This window comes from Gorilla gorilla, chromosome 11 (genome assembly GCF_029281585.2).
Source record: "Gorilla gorilla gorilla isolate KB3781 chromosome 11, NHGRI_mGorGor1-v2.1_pri, whole genome shotgun sequence".
Lineage (NCBI taxonomy): Eukaryota > Metazoa > Chordata > Mammalia > Primates > Hominidae > Gorilla > Gorilla gorilla.
In genome coordinates, this window is record NC_073235.2 from 104102846 (window position 1) to 104118900 (window position 16055).

At 37.2% G+C, this 16055-nt stretch overlaps 1 protein-coding gene and 1 long non-coding RNA gene across 6 annotated transcripts in view; one reads left to right on the forward strand and one right to left on the reverse strand.

The window, feature by feature from the left end:
* Window positions 1–16055, reverse strand: part of C2CD6 (C2 calcium dependent domain containing 6) — a 124073-nt gene that overhangs the window by 1708 nt on the left and 106310 nt on the right. For 4 of the 5 annotated variants that reach the window (XM_055379402.2, XM_019022116.3, XM_055379403.2 and 1 more), the window contains 2 exons: window positions 6792–6866; window positions 2068–5658 (listed from right to left, as the gene is read on the reverse strand). In XM_055379402.2, coding sequence (XP_055235377.1) covers window positions 2068–5658; window positions 6792–6866 — 3666 coding nt within the window. Of the gene's footprint in view, window positions 1–177; window positions 314–2067; window positions 5659–6791; window positions 6867–16055 lie in introns of all 5 variants that reach the window. The other variant, XR_008677437.2, reaches the window with a different exon arrangement.
* Window positions 5557–13592, forward strand: LOC129531939 (uncharacterized). Its single transcript, XR_008677440.1, has 2 exons — window positions 5557–5677; window positions 11536–13592. It is a non-coding gene; the product is annotated as an uncharacterized lncRNA (long non-coding RNA).

A 16055-nucleotide genomic window follows, 5' to 3' on the forward strand; every position in this document is an offset into this window, starting at 1 on the left:
TGTTATCATCTGAAAAATGCCCTCTTACCACTCAATTATCTATTAGAGGAAAGTTTAGGAACAGTTGGTTTAACCGAGAGAAATAAAGATAACTCTATCTCCCTTGCCTGCTCTTAGGATAAGGGTTCTGAGATCCTATATAATCTTATATCATTTAACATAAACACAATTACTTACTTTGCTTGAAAAGTTGTATTAAAGATTCCATTTGTCTTAAAAAATTCAGAAAATCTTCTTTGAAGACTATCACCCCATCTTCTACCTTTTTTCCAAGTGTGTAGACACGTGTGTATTTACACTCACCCTCTCAATACTGTTTCCGAATTTAGATAGAAAAGAAAAATCCAAAATTGAAAGTATAAGCTGATATTTATACCCTGTCACTATAGTTAATATTTAGCTGTATAATATATAGTGTGTATAATATATAGCTATATAATATTTACCCTGTTACTATAAAGCTAATAGTTTGCTTTACTGTGGAAAATAAATTCAAAGCAATTACGCAGAAATTAGATTTTCTCAAAGGTAGAATTATGCACATCAAAGTATCAATTTAATATGAGTTTTACTTACTCATATTTACTTAGCAGTTTTTCCAATTATGGGTCATGCCTGTTATGCATACTATAGGGAAGACCAGTGATTCAGAAAATTAAAAATCCCTTCCATTCCTAGATTTTAAATTTGCTTTGGAATGATTTGTATAAAGTCTAGTCGCAGATTTACTTTCCTAATTTTTTTTTTTTTTTTTTTGAGACTGATCTTGCTCTCTTGCCCAGGCTGGAGTGCACTGGCACCATCTTGGCTCACTGCAACCTCCGCCTCCTGGGTTCAAGCGATTCTCGTGCCTCAGTCTCTCAAGTAGCTGGGATTACAGGCGTGCACCAGCTAATTTTGGTACTTTTAGTAGAGATGGAGTTTTGTACTTTTAGTAGAGATGGAGTTTCACCATGTTGGCCAGGCCGGTCTCAAATTCCTGGCCTCAAGTGATCCACCTGCCTCAGCCTCCCAAAGTGCTGGGATTATAGGCGTGAGCCACCGCGCCTGGCCTCCTAATTGTTTTATGTTAATATTAAAAATATATTTGAATTCTCAAGTTTCTCAGCACATGATATAGCATGGTGGTGAAAAAAGAAAAGACTAGAAGTTAAATTTTTGCAATTCATAATCCAATGGATTGTAAATTTTGCATATCCCTAATTTTTAGCCAGTTAACTGGCACATGGGAGCTTCATATTTGTTTAACTGAAGCAAAGATAATTCAGCTGTGTGAAAAAAAAAACCTCTAATAGTTGTAGTTATATCTCTATGAAAAGAAAATGTTGGCTATGTTTCCACAGTATCTGGCCACAGCCAATGGTTGTACTAATTTTAGTCAGGGCTAAAATCCAGCCAGTTTTCCACAATCAGGACTGTGTACTCTGACTCTCGGCTGTGTCAGCTGGGAGAATCTGCCCAGAGGAAGAGGGCACCTTTTTCTAATTCATGTCCCAGATGGTGGGTTGGGGGAGGGGTGCCACTGTTTATTTCATAAAAAGGTAGTAGGTGTGTTAACAGTCCCCCTGATTTTGTGATTGTATTTTGAATCAGGTGAGGTGATATTTAAGTTTCAGAGGAATTTTTTTGTTTGTTTGTTTTGAGACGGAGTCTCACTCTGTCACCAGGCTGGAGTGCAGTGGCGCAATCTCGGCTCACTGCAAGCTCCGCCTCCCGGGTTCATGCCATTCTCCTGCCTCAGCCTCCCGAGTAGCTGGGACTACAGGTGCCCGCCACCATGCCCGGCTAATGTTTTGTATTTTTAGTAGAAACGGGGTTTCACCATGTTAGCCAGGATGGTCTCGATCTCCTGACCTCGTGATCCACCCGCCTCAGCCTCCCAAAGTGCTGGGATTACAGGTGTGAGCCACCACACCTGGTCTTTCAGAGGAATTTTTAAATTGGAGGTCTGTATGTCTTGGGGGTAATTAAGGTTATACATACAGTTGGATGCGGATATATACACCCTAAATTATTGCCAGAAGTTTGCCAAATACAGAAGTAGAAGACTTAGAAAAACATTATTACATGTATAGTTCTTCTTGCAGTCCAGTGAAGCAGTGTCCTTGGAACAGACTTCTTTAGGTGAATTCTTGTGGTGGGCAGTGTGGTTGGTAGTATCCTGACTATCTTGTTAAATGACTTTTTTGGTTGGGCGACACGGTCTCTTTCTTTTCGGACCTTGGGTTTTAGATCTTCTCTCTTAAATAATTCTGGGAAGAGGTATGGTTTCGAGTTTTTCTCATCTTCTACAACCTTATGTTGGAATGACTGTATTTCAGGGAACTTGGCACATTTTTCACTGCAAATTTCATCTGGTTTTATATAAAGAGTTTGTATTTCTTTTTTGTATTGTGCAAATGTTACTAAATGCTTTTTATTATTGTTATTATTTCCTTTCAATCTCTGACAATACTGGTCTTCTAATTTTGATTTTTCCCCAGTCTCTGTATTGAAATGAGTTAAAGTGCTACTTTGCCAGGAAGGGAAAGTGATTCTGTTTAAGTACTCATCTTCCCTTGGCATTCTGGCATTAGGAATTCTTGGACACAATGTTAATACTGCTTCAGGTTTTTCCTGAACAGTCCATTTATAGCTGTTTACGTGCTCCTTTCTATCAAGGGACTTCATTTTCAGTGTCTTTTCACACCAAGCTTTTGATTGAATTATTTTTGATTTACCACCCCAACTATATGGGTCTTGAATCTCTGTTTTATGAACAGAATTTTCTGCTTGAGGAAGCTGCGTGAATACATGTTCTTTCCTTAGTTTCTTAAGCAGTATATCTGTAAGTATTTCTGATGACTTACTTAATGGACTTGCCTGGATATTTTCATTGGAAGAAGGTTGTACTTTGATTAAACTTGGTGTTTTAGCTTCTTCCTTAGTGTGATAACTTTTCTGTTCCTTAATTAAAGATGAATTTCCCTTTAAATTCTGTAAGGGAAAATATTTCTTTTCTTTCTCTCGAATCAATTCTGCTTCTCTAAGTTTATCCTCAGAAACCGTTTGTAAAGTGGTTTGTTGAACAATTCTTGAATATTTATTTTGCTTTTCTGAATGCTTCTCCACAAAGTGACAGTCATCTCTAAAAGGTAAATGTGTTTTTATATATTTTAATGGTATAGAACTAGAATTAAGCAAATTTATATGTTGGTTGATCCCTTCTAATTGCTTTTTTGTCATTAGTCCTGATTTTGAAAGTTTTTCTATAAAAAGACTCTGGAGGTGTTTGCTTAAATCAGCTTTTAGATGTAATAATTCATTTTCTGATAAAGCTATCAGATAGTTTTGTAGAGATTTACTTAAAGGATATTTCATGTTTATTTCAAACCTTCTACCAAAACTCCCCTTTGAAATATCTTGTTCTAGTTCATGAAAAGATATTGAGACACTTTTAGTCCTTAGAGAAGATATGTTTGGGTATATAGTCTCAGATGCTGTCTCATTAAATAAACTGCTTTCTGAAATGTTTTTTAGGAAATAGTTTTGGAGAATCTCTTTTAAAAAAGATCTTAGTTTTATTTCTAAATGTTTATCTATGAAATGATGGTTGAAACTGTTGACAAAAGACATGATTTCTTTCACAGTTTCAGAATATTTCCCCTGAAAACTGTTTGGCCCTTTCCGCTCTGCTTTCTCATTCATCAGATACAGATTTTGATAGATTTTTGGTAAGTCCTCCTTGGTGATATGTCCTGATTCTGAAAGTCTTTCTACAAGGTAATGCTGGATTTGTTTACTTAATTCAGATTTTAAATGTTTTACTTCTGACTCTGAGAGTTCTTCTAGAAACACACGCAACTTTGGACTCAAAATAGGTTTTCTGTCTAATTTTTCTGCTTTATCAAAATCCTCTTGGAGTTCTTCAAGGTGTTCTCTGTCACTTGTAAAAGAAGGTTGAATTAGTCTTTCTAATTCTTTTTCTGGCTGTCCTCTTCTTTCAGAATGATTATATTTGAAAAAAACATTGAAGATGTTTTTTAAAAAGGATTTTAACATTATTTCATCTGATTCACTAAGTTTATCCATTAATGAGTTAGTTAAACTTTCTAAAGTAGAACTGAGATCATTTTTGTCCTTACCAACCCTCTGACCATTTCTTGGCAAATACAGTTCTTTATTTGCTATTGAATAATAACTTGAATCTTGTGGGAACATATTTTGGTCTTCCTGTATAAATTCAGCTCTACTAACAGAAGTAGTGTCTTTGGGAATGATGGGTATATTCTGCTCAGAAAGAGGTTCTGTCTCACTTCTGATTTCTGAATAATACTCTTGGGAATCCTTTAGGTTTCCTTTAGGAGAAGTGATCCCCGTACCCAGCAAAGAACTCTTATGGCATTCTTTATCTAATTCTATCACTTTGATTATCCCAGATTCTAAAAGCGTATCTATAGGAAATGCTTGTATTATCTGGCTTATAGCAGATCTGGGCTGTGGCAATTCTATTTCATCAGCATTTTCTTCATGAAATAGAATATGTGATGACAAACTTCTCTTCCAAGGTGTAGGTAATTGATTTTCCAAGTTCATTGGTGTCTCACTTGGCTCTTTCACTTCTATCTCCAATTCTGAGAATATTGGTGCAGTGAATATTTGCCTCATAATGTAGTCATGTACAGTGCCACTTGAACCTGATTTGGAGTTAGGTACTTCACTTATTAAATGTTTCTTTTTGATACTACTATTTTTTTTAATTGGAAAATCTCTCTCATCAGCTTCGAAGTGTTTTTTAGAGACATGTTCTTCTACCTCTGGAGATTGTCCTGGTCCACTTTCTAAAAATGAATCTGCAGGAATATTTTTAATTATCTGACCCCCTTCTGAAATTGAATATTCAGGAATATTTTTAATTACTTGACCACCTTCTAAAAGTGAATCTGCAGGAATATTTTCAATTATTTGACTACCTTCTGAAAATGAATCTGCAGGAATATTTTTAATTATTTGACTTAAAGTAGCCTTTGAATTTAAAATGTCTTTTTCTGAAAGCCAGTTGTTTAAATCTTGTTTTTTTTCCAATAAGTTGTCTTCCATACTACTTGATGATTTATCATGAATGCTTAGAAGTGGAGAACTACTTTTCTCTCTTGCTTCACTGTTCATACTAACTTCTGGTTTAGAAAATAATTTGTCTGAAAGGTCTTGCAGATTTTTACTTAAAATTGACTTGAGTATCATTGACTGTTTTAAATATTCTATATGGGGGGTAAAATTTAAAGACTTCGAGAGGTGACATGTGTTTGCCTGTACATTTCCAGCCCTTGATGATTCTCCTTTGAAGCTTGGTAAAGATACATTTGGTAGATTTTCTTTTAAACTATTCTTTGTATCTAAACCCTTTATTGTATTGATAGTAGGATCAGGGGCTAACTTATTCTCAGTTTCTAACATCTTTGTTGTGAAGATATTAGGGTCATGGGCCCAGGTTTTATTAGCAGGTCCTGCAGTTTTTGATTGTGCTGGATAAGGAGGATCCTGGTCTTCATGCTCTATGACCTCTGCACCTAAGATGTTTCTATATTTGTATATATCTTGATCTTTTCTTTTTCTGACTGACATTTTGTTTATATTCCTTAGAAAAGGATCAAAACCGTTCTTGTTGAATTTCTGAAACTGCAATATTAAAAAAAAGGTAAGACATTTGGTAGCAATGATTTTGAATTTATCATATATTTTCTAGTTAATTTTCCTTGAGCAATCTGTCAACGTATCTATTCACTCTCCTACCCTCCACAAAGGGAGAAAATCAACTTTAATTATTTTAACATATTTGAAATTGAAATAAAAATTTTAATGGAAAAATGTCAGATTCTTAATTCTGACACTATTTTGTGTCCAAGTGCTTTTTGCTGCTTGGAATATTTTTAAATACTTAAAAAGCCACCCATAAATAGTTTATTTTTAACAACTCAATTTCTAGTGTTAGCTTCATTTCCTTAGACAATGGCTAACATCAGGATCCAAGTCTCATTTACCTAAATATTTGCTACATTCATAGCAATGTAGGAAATTTTTTTTTTTAATTCAAGCAAGTAGTGAAAAGTACTGAAATGAAACTCATGAAAAGTATCATAAATATTCTCTAAAAACTGACTTGGGGGCATATATCATCTACCTTTAAGTCTGAGAGTTTCAACAATGATGATGAGCTCCACCCAGTCCTTAACATGTCACAGCTTAATCTTGCTTTTTGATGCATACTGTATAATGCCTCAGAAATGGATAAGGGAGAACCGTATAGAAAACTCAGGATTACAGTAAAAATTCAGTGTAATATTCATAAGCAGCTTTTTAGCTCTGGGATCAAGCTCTTCTAATCATTGAAACAGCCTTCAAAATAAAAATTCTTATTGAAACTCTTTTTTCATACTTCTGTGTTATCTAACTAAAAAAAGCAAAATGTGAAAGAATCAGCCTAGTATTTGTCTTACTTTATTTCAACTTAGTAGTTCAAAATTTTTTTAATGGATGCAACTTATTGTAACTGGTTTTTCAAATTCTAGTGGATACCAAGATGACAAATTAAGAATCCCCTTGGTTTTTTTTTTTTTTTTTGAGAAATACAAATTCCCAGGTTCTGTTTCCGAGTTGAGATTCATTAGGTCAGAAGTGGACCTGGGAATGTGTATTTTTTATGGTAGCCAGGTGTTTCTAATGAGTAGCTTTTTAGAACTATTGAATTAAAGTATTGAAGAAACCTAGTAATTAAGTATAATGATACTGGGATACAATAATTCAGGACTCACCTGAAATTTTGGTTTGAATTCTATATATTCTGGTCTGAAAGATGGTGAATTATATTCTTTTGGTGAAAAAGCCACCTTATAAAAAAAGAAGTTCTAATTTTAGATTACTTGTAATATAAGAATATCAAGATCATTTTATTCTTGCAATAGTTATTAGAGATATAAAATTTTTAAACCTAAATATTTTTATCATAACAACTATACCTTGCCAATTATGAAAGAAATCTATATACATATAATATTATATATGTGAAATATTGGATTCTTTGGTATTATAATAGTCGCCCTATTGAATTTGTAAAGTCAAAATAATGCACAGCAACTTCAAGCAGAAACAAAAGTAAAAATAAAATAGAATTGTCAGAAGAAATGTAATCTGATTTTTAAAAGGCTGTGAGATGCCTTTACACAATACATGGCAGCTCATATTATATTGAGATAGCATTTTATTTATTTATTTATTATTTTTTTGAGACAGAGTCTTGCTCTGTTGGCCAGGCCAGAGTGCAGTGGCATGATCTTGGCTTACTGCAACCTCTGCCTCCTGGGTTCAAGCGATTCTTGTGCCTCAGCCACCTGAGTAGCTGGGATTACAGGTATGTGCCAGCACATCTGGCTAATTTTTGTATTTTTTGTAGAGATGGGGTTTTGCCATGTTGGCCAGGCTGGTCTCGAACTCCTGACCTCAAGTGATCCGTTTTCCTTGGCCTCCCAAAGTGCTGGGATTACAGGCGTGAGCCACCGCGCCCAGCCATAGATAGCATTTTCAATGATTATCAACCTGTCACTGTTAAATGAATATTTAAAACTCCCTAAAGAAATACTAAATCAAGATGTGTGGGAACAATTACAGGATCACAGAACCATTGAATTTTTAGAGATGGAAGTATTTTAGAGACAATCTAGTTCTAGTTCTTATTTTACACAGAATCTGAAGCTGAAGTTTCTTGTCCCAAGTTACCCAGATGACTAGTAGCTTAAATCCTAGGAGTCCAAAGTTTTCATTGGGTACTCAGTCCCCCACACAATCCAGATAGCAGTGAGGGAGAATGAGTGGCTTTAGGAGCATCATAATGTGCATCCACACTGCCAACTCATACAGAGAGAAAACGTGACACATCTCTTTACAGAACACTTGGTTCTTCAAATGACTTTCCTATACATTATCTCCTTTAGTCTGTAGAGGGTTCACTATGGACTAAATTAATTAAAATAACAATTCAATGAGTAACATTTTTATTAGAGATACTTTTAGGTTATTTTAAGGTTTAATAAACATTAAGCAGTTAATAAATGACCCTATTCTTAAAGCCTCAATGTCTTCCCACTCATTGTCCTCACATACCAACTCTATATTGTCTCTGCAAGTTTCTCAATATTTGCCAGTATCGTTCCTCTCCTTCAGCCAAATGTGTCTAACTCTGAATTCTTGACATACATCTTGTACTTCCATACCTATTCTTTTGTTCCTTTTGTTTTTCTTTGCTTAAATTTCTCCCAAATCTCTCTTAAACACAGTTTATGTTATAACATTTGAAAGCTCATTGCTTTAAATGAATAGAAAAATTTAAAAAAGAAACATGTATGATAAACAAGTGAAAGAACAAGTAGTAGAAAAATATAATTTCATTTTTGTAACAAAGCAAACAAAAAATTCCCCCTATTACAAGCATGGACAAATGTGTGAATGGATTCAAAATGCTTACATTGTTTTCACACGAAAGTAGCTCTGGAGGAGAGGAAGGAGGATGCTATTAACTTTTACTCTGTTTAACTGGGTATTATTGATTAGATGAACATATAATTCTTTCACAAATAAAAATCTTCAGTAAAGTAATATTGGGGGAATGCTCTAGGTATTCATGTTAGGAAGCTAGGAAAAGACAATAAAACAAACCAATACAGGAGCTTCAAGATGGCAGACTGAACATGTGAGTCTACTCTCCTTTCTCCCAAGGTTTCAGTACATGAACAGAAAATATTATTTCAAAAAGAAAGAACCATGGCAATACTAGAAATCAGTAAGGTGAGCTACCAGGATCTAGAACTTTGAGAAAATACAGAAAATATGAGAGCAGATATAATTGACTTAATGGAAAAACCCAATCGGAAAAACCATAACCTTAAACAATAGTTATTAGAGATGTAAAATCAGGGGGGTCTGAGAAGCAATACATTCCAAGTCAGTGTATTAATCAGGGTTCTCCAGAGGGACAGAACCAACAGGATATATGTATATATAAAAGGGAGTTTATTAGGAAGAATAGCACACACGATTACACAGTGAATTCCTGCAATAGGCTATCTGCAAGCTGGAGAAAGAGAGAAGCCAGTAGTGGCTCAGTCCAAGTTCAAAAGACTCAAAACCAGGGGAGCCAACAGTGCAACCCTCAGTCTGTAGCTGAATGCCCCAAAGCTCCCTGGAGACTGCTACTGCAAGTCCCAGAGTCCAAAGGCCGAAAAACCTGGAGTCTGATGTCCCAGGGCAGGAGGAGAGGAAGCAAAGCATCTGGCAAGGGAAGAGGGAGTGAGCCAGAAGACTCAGCAAGCAAGCTCATCCCTCCTTCCTCTGTCTGCTTTGTTCTAGCTGAGCTGGCAGTGACTGGACAGTGCCCACCCACATTGAGCGTGGGTTTTCCTCTCCCAGTCCACCGCCTCAAATGTCAGTCCCCTCTGGCAACACCCTCACAGACACACCCAGAAACAATACTTTTCTAGCCCTCTAGTCATCTCTCAATCCAGTTAAGTTGACACCTAATATTAACCATCACACTCAGCATACACAAAGAAAATCAGATCATGGGAATGTCCATAGTTACTAAAGAGCTGCATTTGGAAAAGCTGGACCTCTTGGACCCTTCATTATCACCCCTCTCTTTCTCTGTGCACACAGAGCAAACACTGCTGGCAGCACTGTCTTTTCCCAGTCACTCTCCCAAACATCAAAAAACTGTTCTCTAAGGAGAATATGGCATATTCCTAAGCAGAGATATAAGTTTTGGGCCTTGACAGGGAAGCAGAGTAATGATTGCTAAGACTCACACTTCCAAATTAGATAACCTAAAAGAGGATTTGAAAAAAAGGAAAGGGAGTTCCATCCAGGAAACACACTGGTTCTTTGGAAATGTAGAGTCCTCAGCCATCCTACCTGCCATCTTCCATCCCCACACACCCTCCAGGGAAGCCTGCCCAGCACATAGACAGAGTATACCTATATAATCAACATATCCCTCCATTTATAAACATAAAACGAAGTTTACCATATATATGAGAAAAATTGATACATGTAAGTGAAGAATCAATAAGAACAAATGGAACTAACTCCAGCGTAAATAGAAATATTTCTGACAAATGTAGGAGGAGGGTGACCTTTGGAAAAGATTCTAAATAGCTCAGAGATATTCAAGAGGATACTGAGTTCCCTTTAGCTGTATGATAATTATCTCAAATTTAATGTATATAAAATACAATTTTAGATTAGGCACCACACTCCCAAAAAAGAAAACCCTCAGCCTTTCTGTTTTTCCTCTTCTCAGTTGATGATGCATCTATCTCTGGAATTGTTAGGCCAGAAACCTAAGGGTTTTTATTCCTCTCCTTCTCCTTTCCATAACTAATCCAGCATTAAGTCCTGTGGCTGCTGCCTTCAAAACAGATCAAGTATGACCAGGTGCAGTGGCTCACACCTGTAATCTCAGCACTTTGGGAGGCTGAGGCAGGTGGCTCACTTGAGTCCAGGAGTTTGAGATCAGCCTGAGCAACATAGAAAAACCTTGTCTCTACAAAAAATACAAAAAATTAGCCAGGTGTGGTGGTGCAGCCTATGGTCCCAGCTACTCAGGAGGCTGAGGTGGGGGATCACTTGAGCCTCGGAGTGGGAGGTTGCAGTGAGCTATGATCATACCACTACACTATAGCCTGGGCAACAGAGTGAGACCCTGTCTAAAAAAAATTATATATATATATATATAATTTATATATTTATATATTGAATATATAATATATATAACTTATATATGATATATATATATCCAATCACTTTTTCCCATCAACCCCCTACTACTATAGAACAAGCCACCATCATGTTTCCCCAAGCAGTGGTATCCTAAGTAGTCTCTTGATTCCTGTGACAGAAAATGCTAGTTGCCTTCCTAAAATGTATTATCTCAAGAACTTACATTTTTTTAAGGGGCAGAAATGTCCCCTATCAAAAGAGCTACATCTTCTAGCCTCCTTTGCAGACAGGAGTGGCCATGTGACAAAATTTTGGCCAACTAGACATAATTGGAAGTTGTTGAGAGAGTATCTTAACTCTCTCTCCTGAGTGTCTTAAAACAGAGGCCGACAGTCAGGTGCAGTGGCTCACACCTGTAATCTCAGTACTTTGGGAGGCCGAGGTGGGTAGATCACGAGGTCAGGAGATCAAGACCATCCTGGCTAACACGGTGAAACCCTGTCTCTACTAAAAATACAAAAAATTAGCCAGGCATGGTGGCACGTGCCTGTGGTTCCAGCTACTTGGGAGGCTGAGGCAGGAGAATCACTTGAACCCGGGAGGTGGAGGTTGCAGTGAGCCAAGATTGCATCACTGCACTCCAGCCTGAGTGACAGAGTGAGACTCTATTTCAAAATAAAAACAAAAAATAAAAAACAAAACAAAAACAGAGGCCGACTTAGGTGATAAGTACGTAACTGAACTTGTCTTTTTCTTTCTTCCTGCCTGGAATACATGTGATGCCTGGAGATACAAAGTCCATCTGGTGTTACCCTTCAGTAACATGCTCATGCTGAAGATGGCTGTCCATAAAGAAAAGGAATCTGCGCCCCTGATGACGTCATGAAACCACAATATTACGATTTAAGGCACCGTTTCTAAGTTTTCGTTACTCATGCTTAACATGTTACTCATGATTAACTCATGTTAAATCATGTTTAACATGATTCTTAATTGAAAAACTTCTACACATACTGCAATTTATTCTTTTACAGTAGAATAAAGCTAGAAATCAGTAATAGAAGAAAATTAGAAAATTCACAAACATTTGGAAATTAAACAAAAAATTCTTTAAAAACCAATGGGTCACAGAAGAAATTACAAGAAAAATTAGGAACTACCTTGAGACAAATGAAAACACAACATACCAAAACTTATGGGACACAGAAAAATCGATGCTAAGGGGAGAAATTTATGGCTATAAGCATTTACACTAAAAAAGAGAAAGATCTCAGGCCGGGCACGGTGGCTCATGCCTGTAATCCCAGCACTTTAGGAGGCCAAAGTGGGCGGATCACCTGAGATCGGGAGTTCGAGACTAGCCTGACCAACATGGAGAAACCCCGTCTCTACTAAAAATACAAAATTAGCTGGGCATGGTGGTACATGCCTGTAATCCTAGCTACTCAGGAGGCTGAGGCAGAATTGCTTGAACCCAGGAGGTGGAGGTTGCAGTGAGCCAAGATCGTGCCATTGCACTCTAGCCTGGGCAACAAGAGCGAAACTCCATCTCAAAAAAAAAAAAAAGAAAGAAAGATCTCAAATTAACAACTTAACTTTATGTTAAGGAACTATGTATACATTCCTTAATGCATACATTAGAATAAGAGCAGCAAACTAAACCTAAAGTTAAAAGAAGGAAGGAAATAATAAAGATTAGAGTGGAGGTAAATAAAATAGAGACTAGAAACACGATAGAGAATATCAGTGAAACCAAAAGATGGTTCTTTGTAAAGGTCAACAAAATTTACAAACCTTTATAGCTAAATTGATGAAGAAAAAAAGAAAGACTCAAACTACTAAGATCAGAAATGGAAGTGGGATATTATTACTGATTTTACAGAAACCAAAAGGATTATAAGAGTACTATGAACATTTGTACACCAACAAGTTGGATAACTTAGATGAAATAAACACATCTCTTAAAAAAGCCAAACTACCAAAACTGACACAAGTAGAAATAGACAATTTGAATAGACTTATAAGAAGTGAAGAAATTAGATTTAATCTCTTGACCCAGTTATCTGTGGATTTTTAGTCCCCAGATAGCTTTTATGAATACTGCTCACTGCTTTTCCTGCCCTCATTCCATGTTATGTGAGATAGAGACAAGCAAGTCCATCCTTCAGGTATCCTCCAGCCAGCTTAGAACGGACATATACAATAATTTGCAAATAAAACTATGTTCCCTCCAGTTCCATAAAGGGAATTGGGAACTAGGCTCCCGCTGCTCAAGACCAACAGTGCTGCTGTACTTAGGAGCAGATGAAAGGGTGAATACAAACTCCAAAAAACGTTTCTACTGTTTTGAACATGAATTCTAGGTGAACAGGTTTCATTTTCTTTCATTACTATAAAGATGTCACTCCATAGTCTTCTGCCTTTCATAGTCTAATAAGAAGTCTGGGCCGGGTGCAGTGGCTCATGCCTGTAATCCCAGCACTTTGGGAGGCCGACATGGGAGGATCATGAGGTCAGGAGTTTGAGACCAGCCTGACCAACATGGTGAAACCCCGTCTCTACTAAAAATACAAAAATTAGCTGGGCGTCATGGCACACGCCTGTAATCCCAGCTACTCAGGAGGCTGAGGCAGGAGAATCTCTTCAACCTGGGAGGTGGAGGTTGTGGTGAGCCAAGATCACGCCACTGCACTCCAGCCTAGGTGACAGAGTAAGACTCCATCTCAAAAAAAAAAAAAAAAAAAAAAAAGTCTGTTTTTATTTGTTCCTCTGTAAATATTTCTTATTTAAATCTGTAAATAATGTGCCTTTTGCCCCTCTGAGTAAAGGTTTCTCTTTATCATTGATTCTTAGTAATGTGATTATTAGCATGGTTTTCTTTAGGTTCATTCCCTTGGAATCTATTGAGCTTCTCAGATATGTGGGTTTATAGTTTTTGTCAAACAAAAATATTTTGACCATTTTCTTCAAATCATTTTTCAGTTCCCCTCCCAGACTCCAGTTACTTGTGTGTTATACTACTTTGTATTTTCACATGTTAGTGATACTGTGTTTTTTTTTTCATTTGTGTTTCATTTTTGTGTAGCTCCTAATCCTCTGTCTTCAGGTTCACTGATCTTATCTTCTGCAGCATCTAATATGTTGTTAATCTCTTAAAGGTTACTATTTCAGATATTTTTTATCTCTAAAAATTCCTTTGGAGTTAATTATACCCTCTATTTTTTTCCTCATCATACTCACGTTTCCTCTACCTTCTTGAACGTATGAACTATATTTATAATGGCTCTCTTAACATTCTGTTCTATCATTGATGTCATTTCAGGATCTTTTTCTATTATTTGATTTTTCCCTACAAAATGAGTCATATTTTATTGCTTTTTTATATGCCCAGTATTTTTTTAAAATACATTTTATTATTTCATTGTTTAGACACTAGGTCTCACTATGTTGCTCAGTCTGGATTCAAACTCCAGGGCTCAAACGATCTTCCTGCTTGAGCCTCCTGAGTAGCTGGGACTTCAGGCACACATTGCTGGTATACCTGGTAATTTTAAAATTTAACTTACTCTTAAGAGACAGAGTCTCACTCTGTTGCCCAAGTGGGAGTGCAGTTGCAAAATCAGCTCACTGTAGCCTCTAACTCCTGGGCTCAAGTGATCCTACTACCTCAGCCTCCTGAGTAGCTGGAACTATAGGGGGGCACCACCACACCTGGCTAATTTTAAAAATTTATTTTGTAGACACAGGGTCTTGCTTTGTTGCCCAGACTGGTCTTGAATTCCTGACCTTAAGCAATCCTCCTACCTCAGCCTCCCAAAGTCCTGGGATTGCAGGTGTGAGCCACTGTGCCTGGCCAAACACCTGGTAACATTGTATTGAATGTTAGGAATTGTGGATTTTATGTTGTTGATTGATAAATTTTGGGTTTTTTTTTTCTTTCTTTTAAATCGTTTTGATTTTGCTCTTATGCACATTTAAATTACTTGGAATTAGTTGGGTTCTTTTAAGATTTATTGCATAGAAGGTTGTCTAGAGAAACTTTTAGTGGAGCTTTAGAAGGGGCTGATTTAGCCTCTCTACAAAGGTGATACCCTTCTAAGGATTCTACTTACTCTCATGTGTTATGAGTCTTTCCACTCTGTCTGATGAGAATATGGAATTATTGGAAGTCCTGTGTGAGTACCTATAATTTTCTAACTTATCTTTCCAGTGGTTCTTTTCCTTGCTTTCAGTAATTTTCTGCTTAGATCAGTACTCAGCCAGACTCCAGAGGAACTTCTTTACAGTTATCTGGAGCTTTCTTGCCGCTGTAGTTTTTTCTCTTCTGGTACTCTACCAGTTCGCCTCTGTCTGCTAAATTTCAGACTCTATCTCCTCAACCCAATGAGATCTCCAAGTTCTGTTTGGCTTCCCACTCCTGTGCTGCTGCCTTCAGGCAGTAAACTAGTACAATTATAAGGCTCACTTTGTCCCTGTAGTGAACTCTTCAATTTTATGTTGCCTCGACATCCATTTTGAATACAAGTTTAAATTTCTCACACCAGAAATAGAGCTTGGTCACTCTTGACACAGTTTTCAATTCTATACCATGCCCAAATAGCTCAAGATGGCGGCCAGAGATTAGAACTCAGAGGCATCTCTCCTACCTGGCAGACTGAGTTCCCTGCTTTCCCACCACTTCCTTTAAATGGACCATTCAGGAATTTACCCACAAACTTAAAGTGACCCATGCCCTATTCTCTGTCACATGCTCTTCTCTCTCTCTCTGACTTTTCATTCCTGCTTCTCATGACCCAGGGACTGACGGACTGCCCTCCTGACTCACTGGGCCCTCCTTGCCCAGGATCTATAAGTAAAAAATCTTTGAACTTGTTTCCTATTGTGGTGGTATGCAAAATTTGCACCTTCCATCTGAAGAACTAGGGGCTATTCCATGCCAGGTTTTCCCTGGGATGCTGGAAGGAACATAAGGTAAGGTTCCTAGTGCCAGTGTACTGGTCAGGAGAAATAAAGTGGACACAAGTCAGACAAGAGCTAAAGGGCATCTGCTAGTATAAACAAGTTTCCTGTGTGAAGGACCCCCTGGTCTCAGATAACTAGGCATTAGGCCATCTGCCAGGTAAAAGAAATATCCTGTGAAGGCACACTGTAAACACCCATATCCAGTTCTCCTTCATTTCCTGCTAGGGTAGGGTTACTAGTCACCCTGGTACTGGAACACCAATTTACCTGGGGGCTCTCCAAATGGTTCACTTTTTTTTTTTTTTTTTTTTTGAGATGAAGTATCTCTCTGTTGCCCAGGCTGGAGT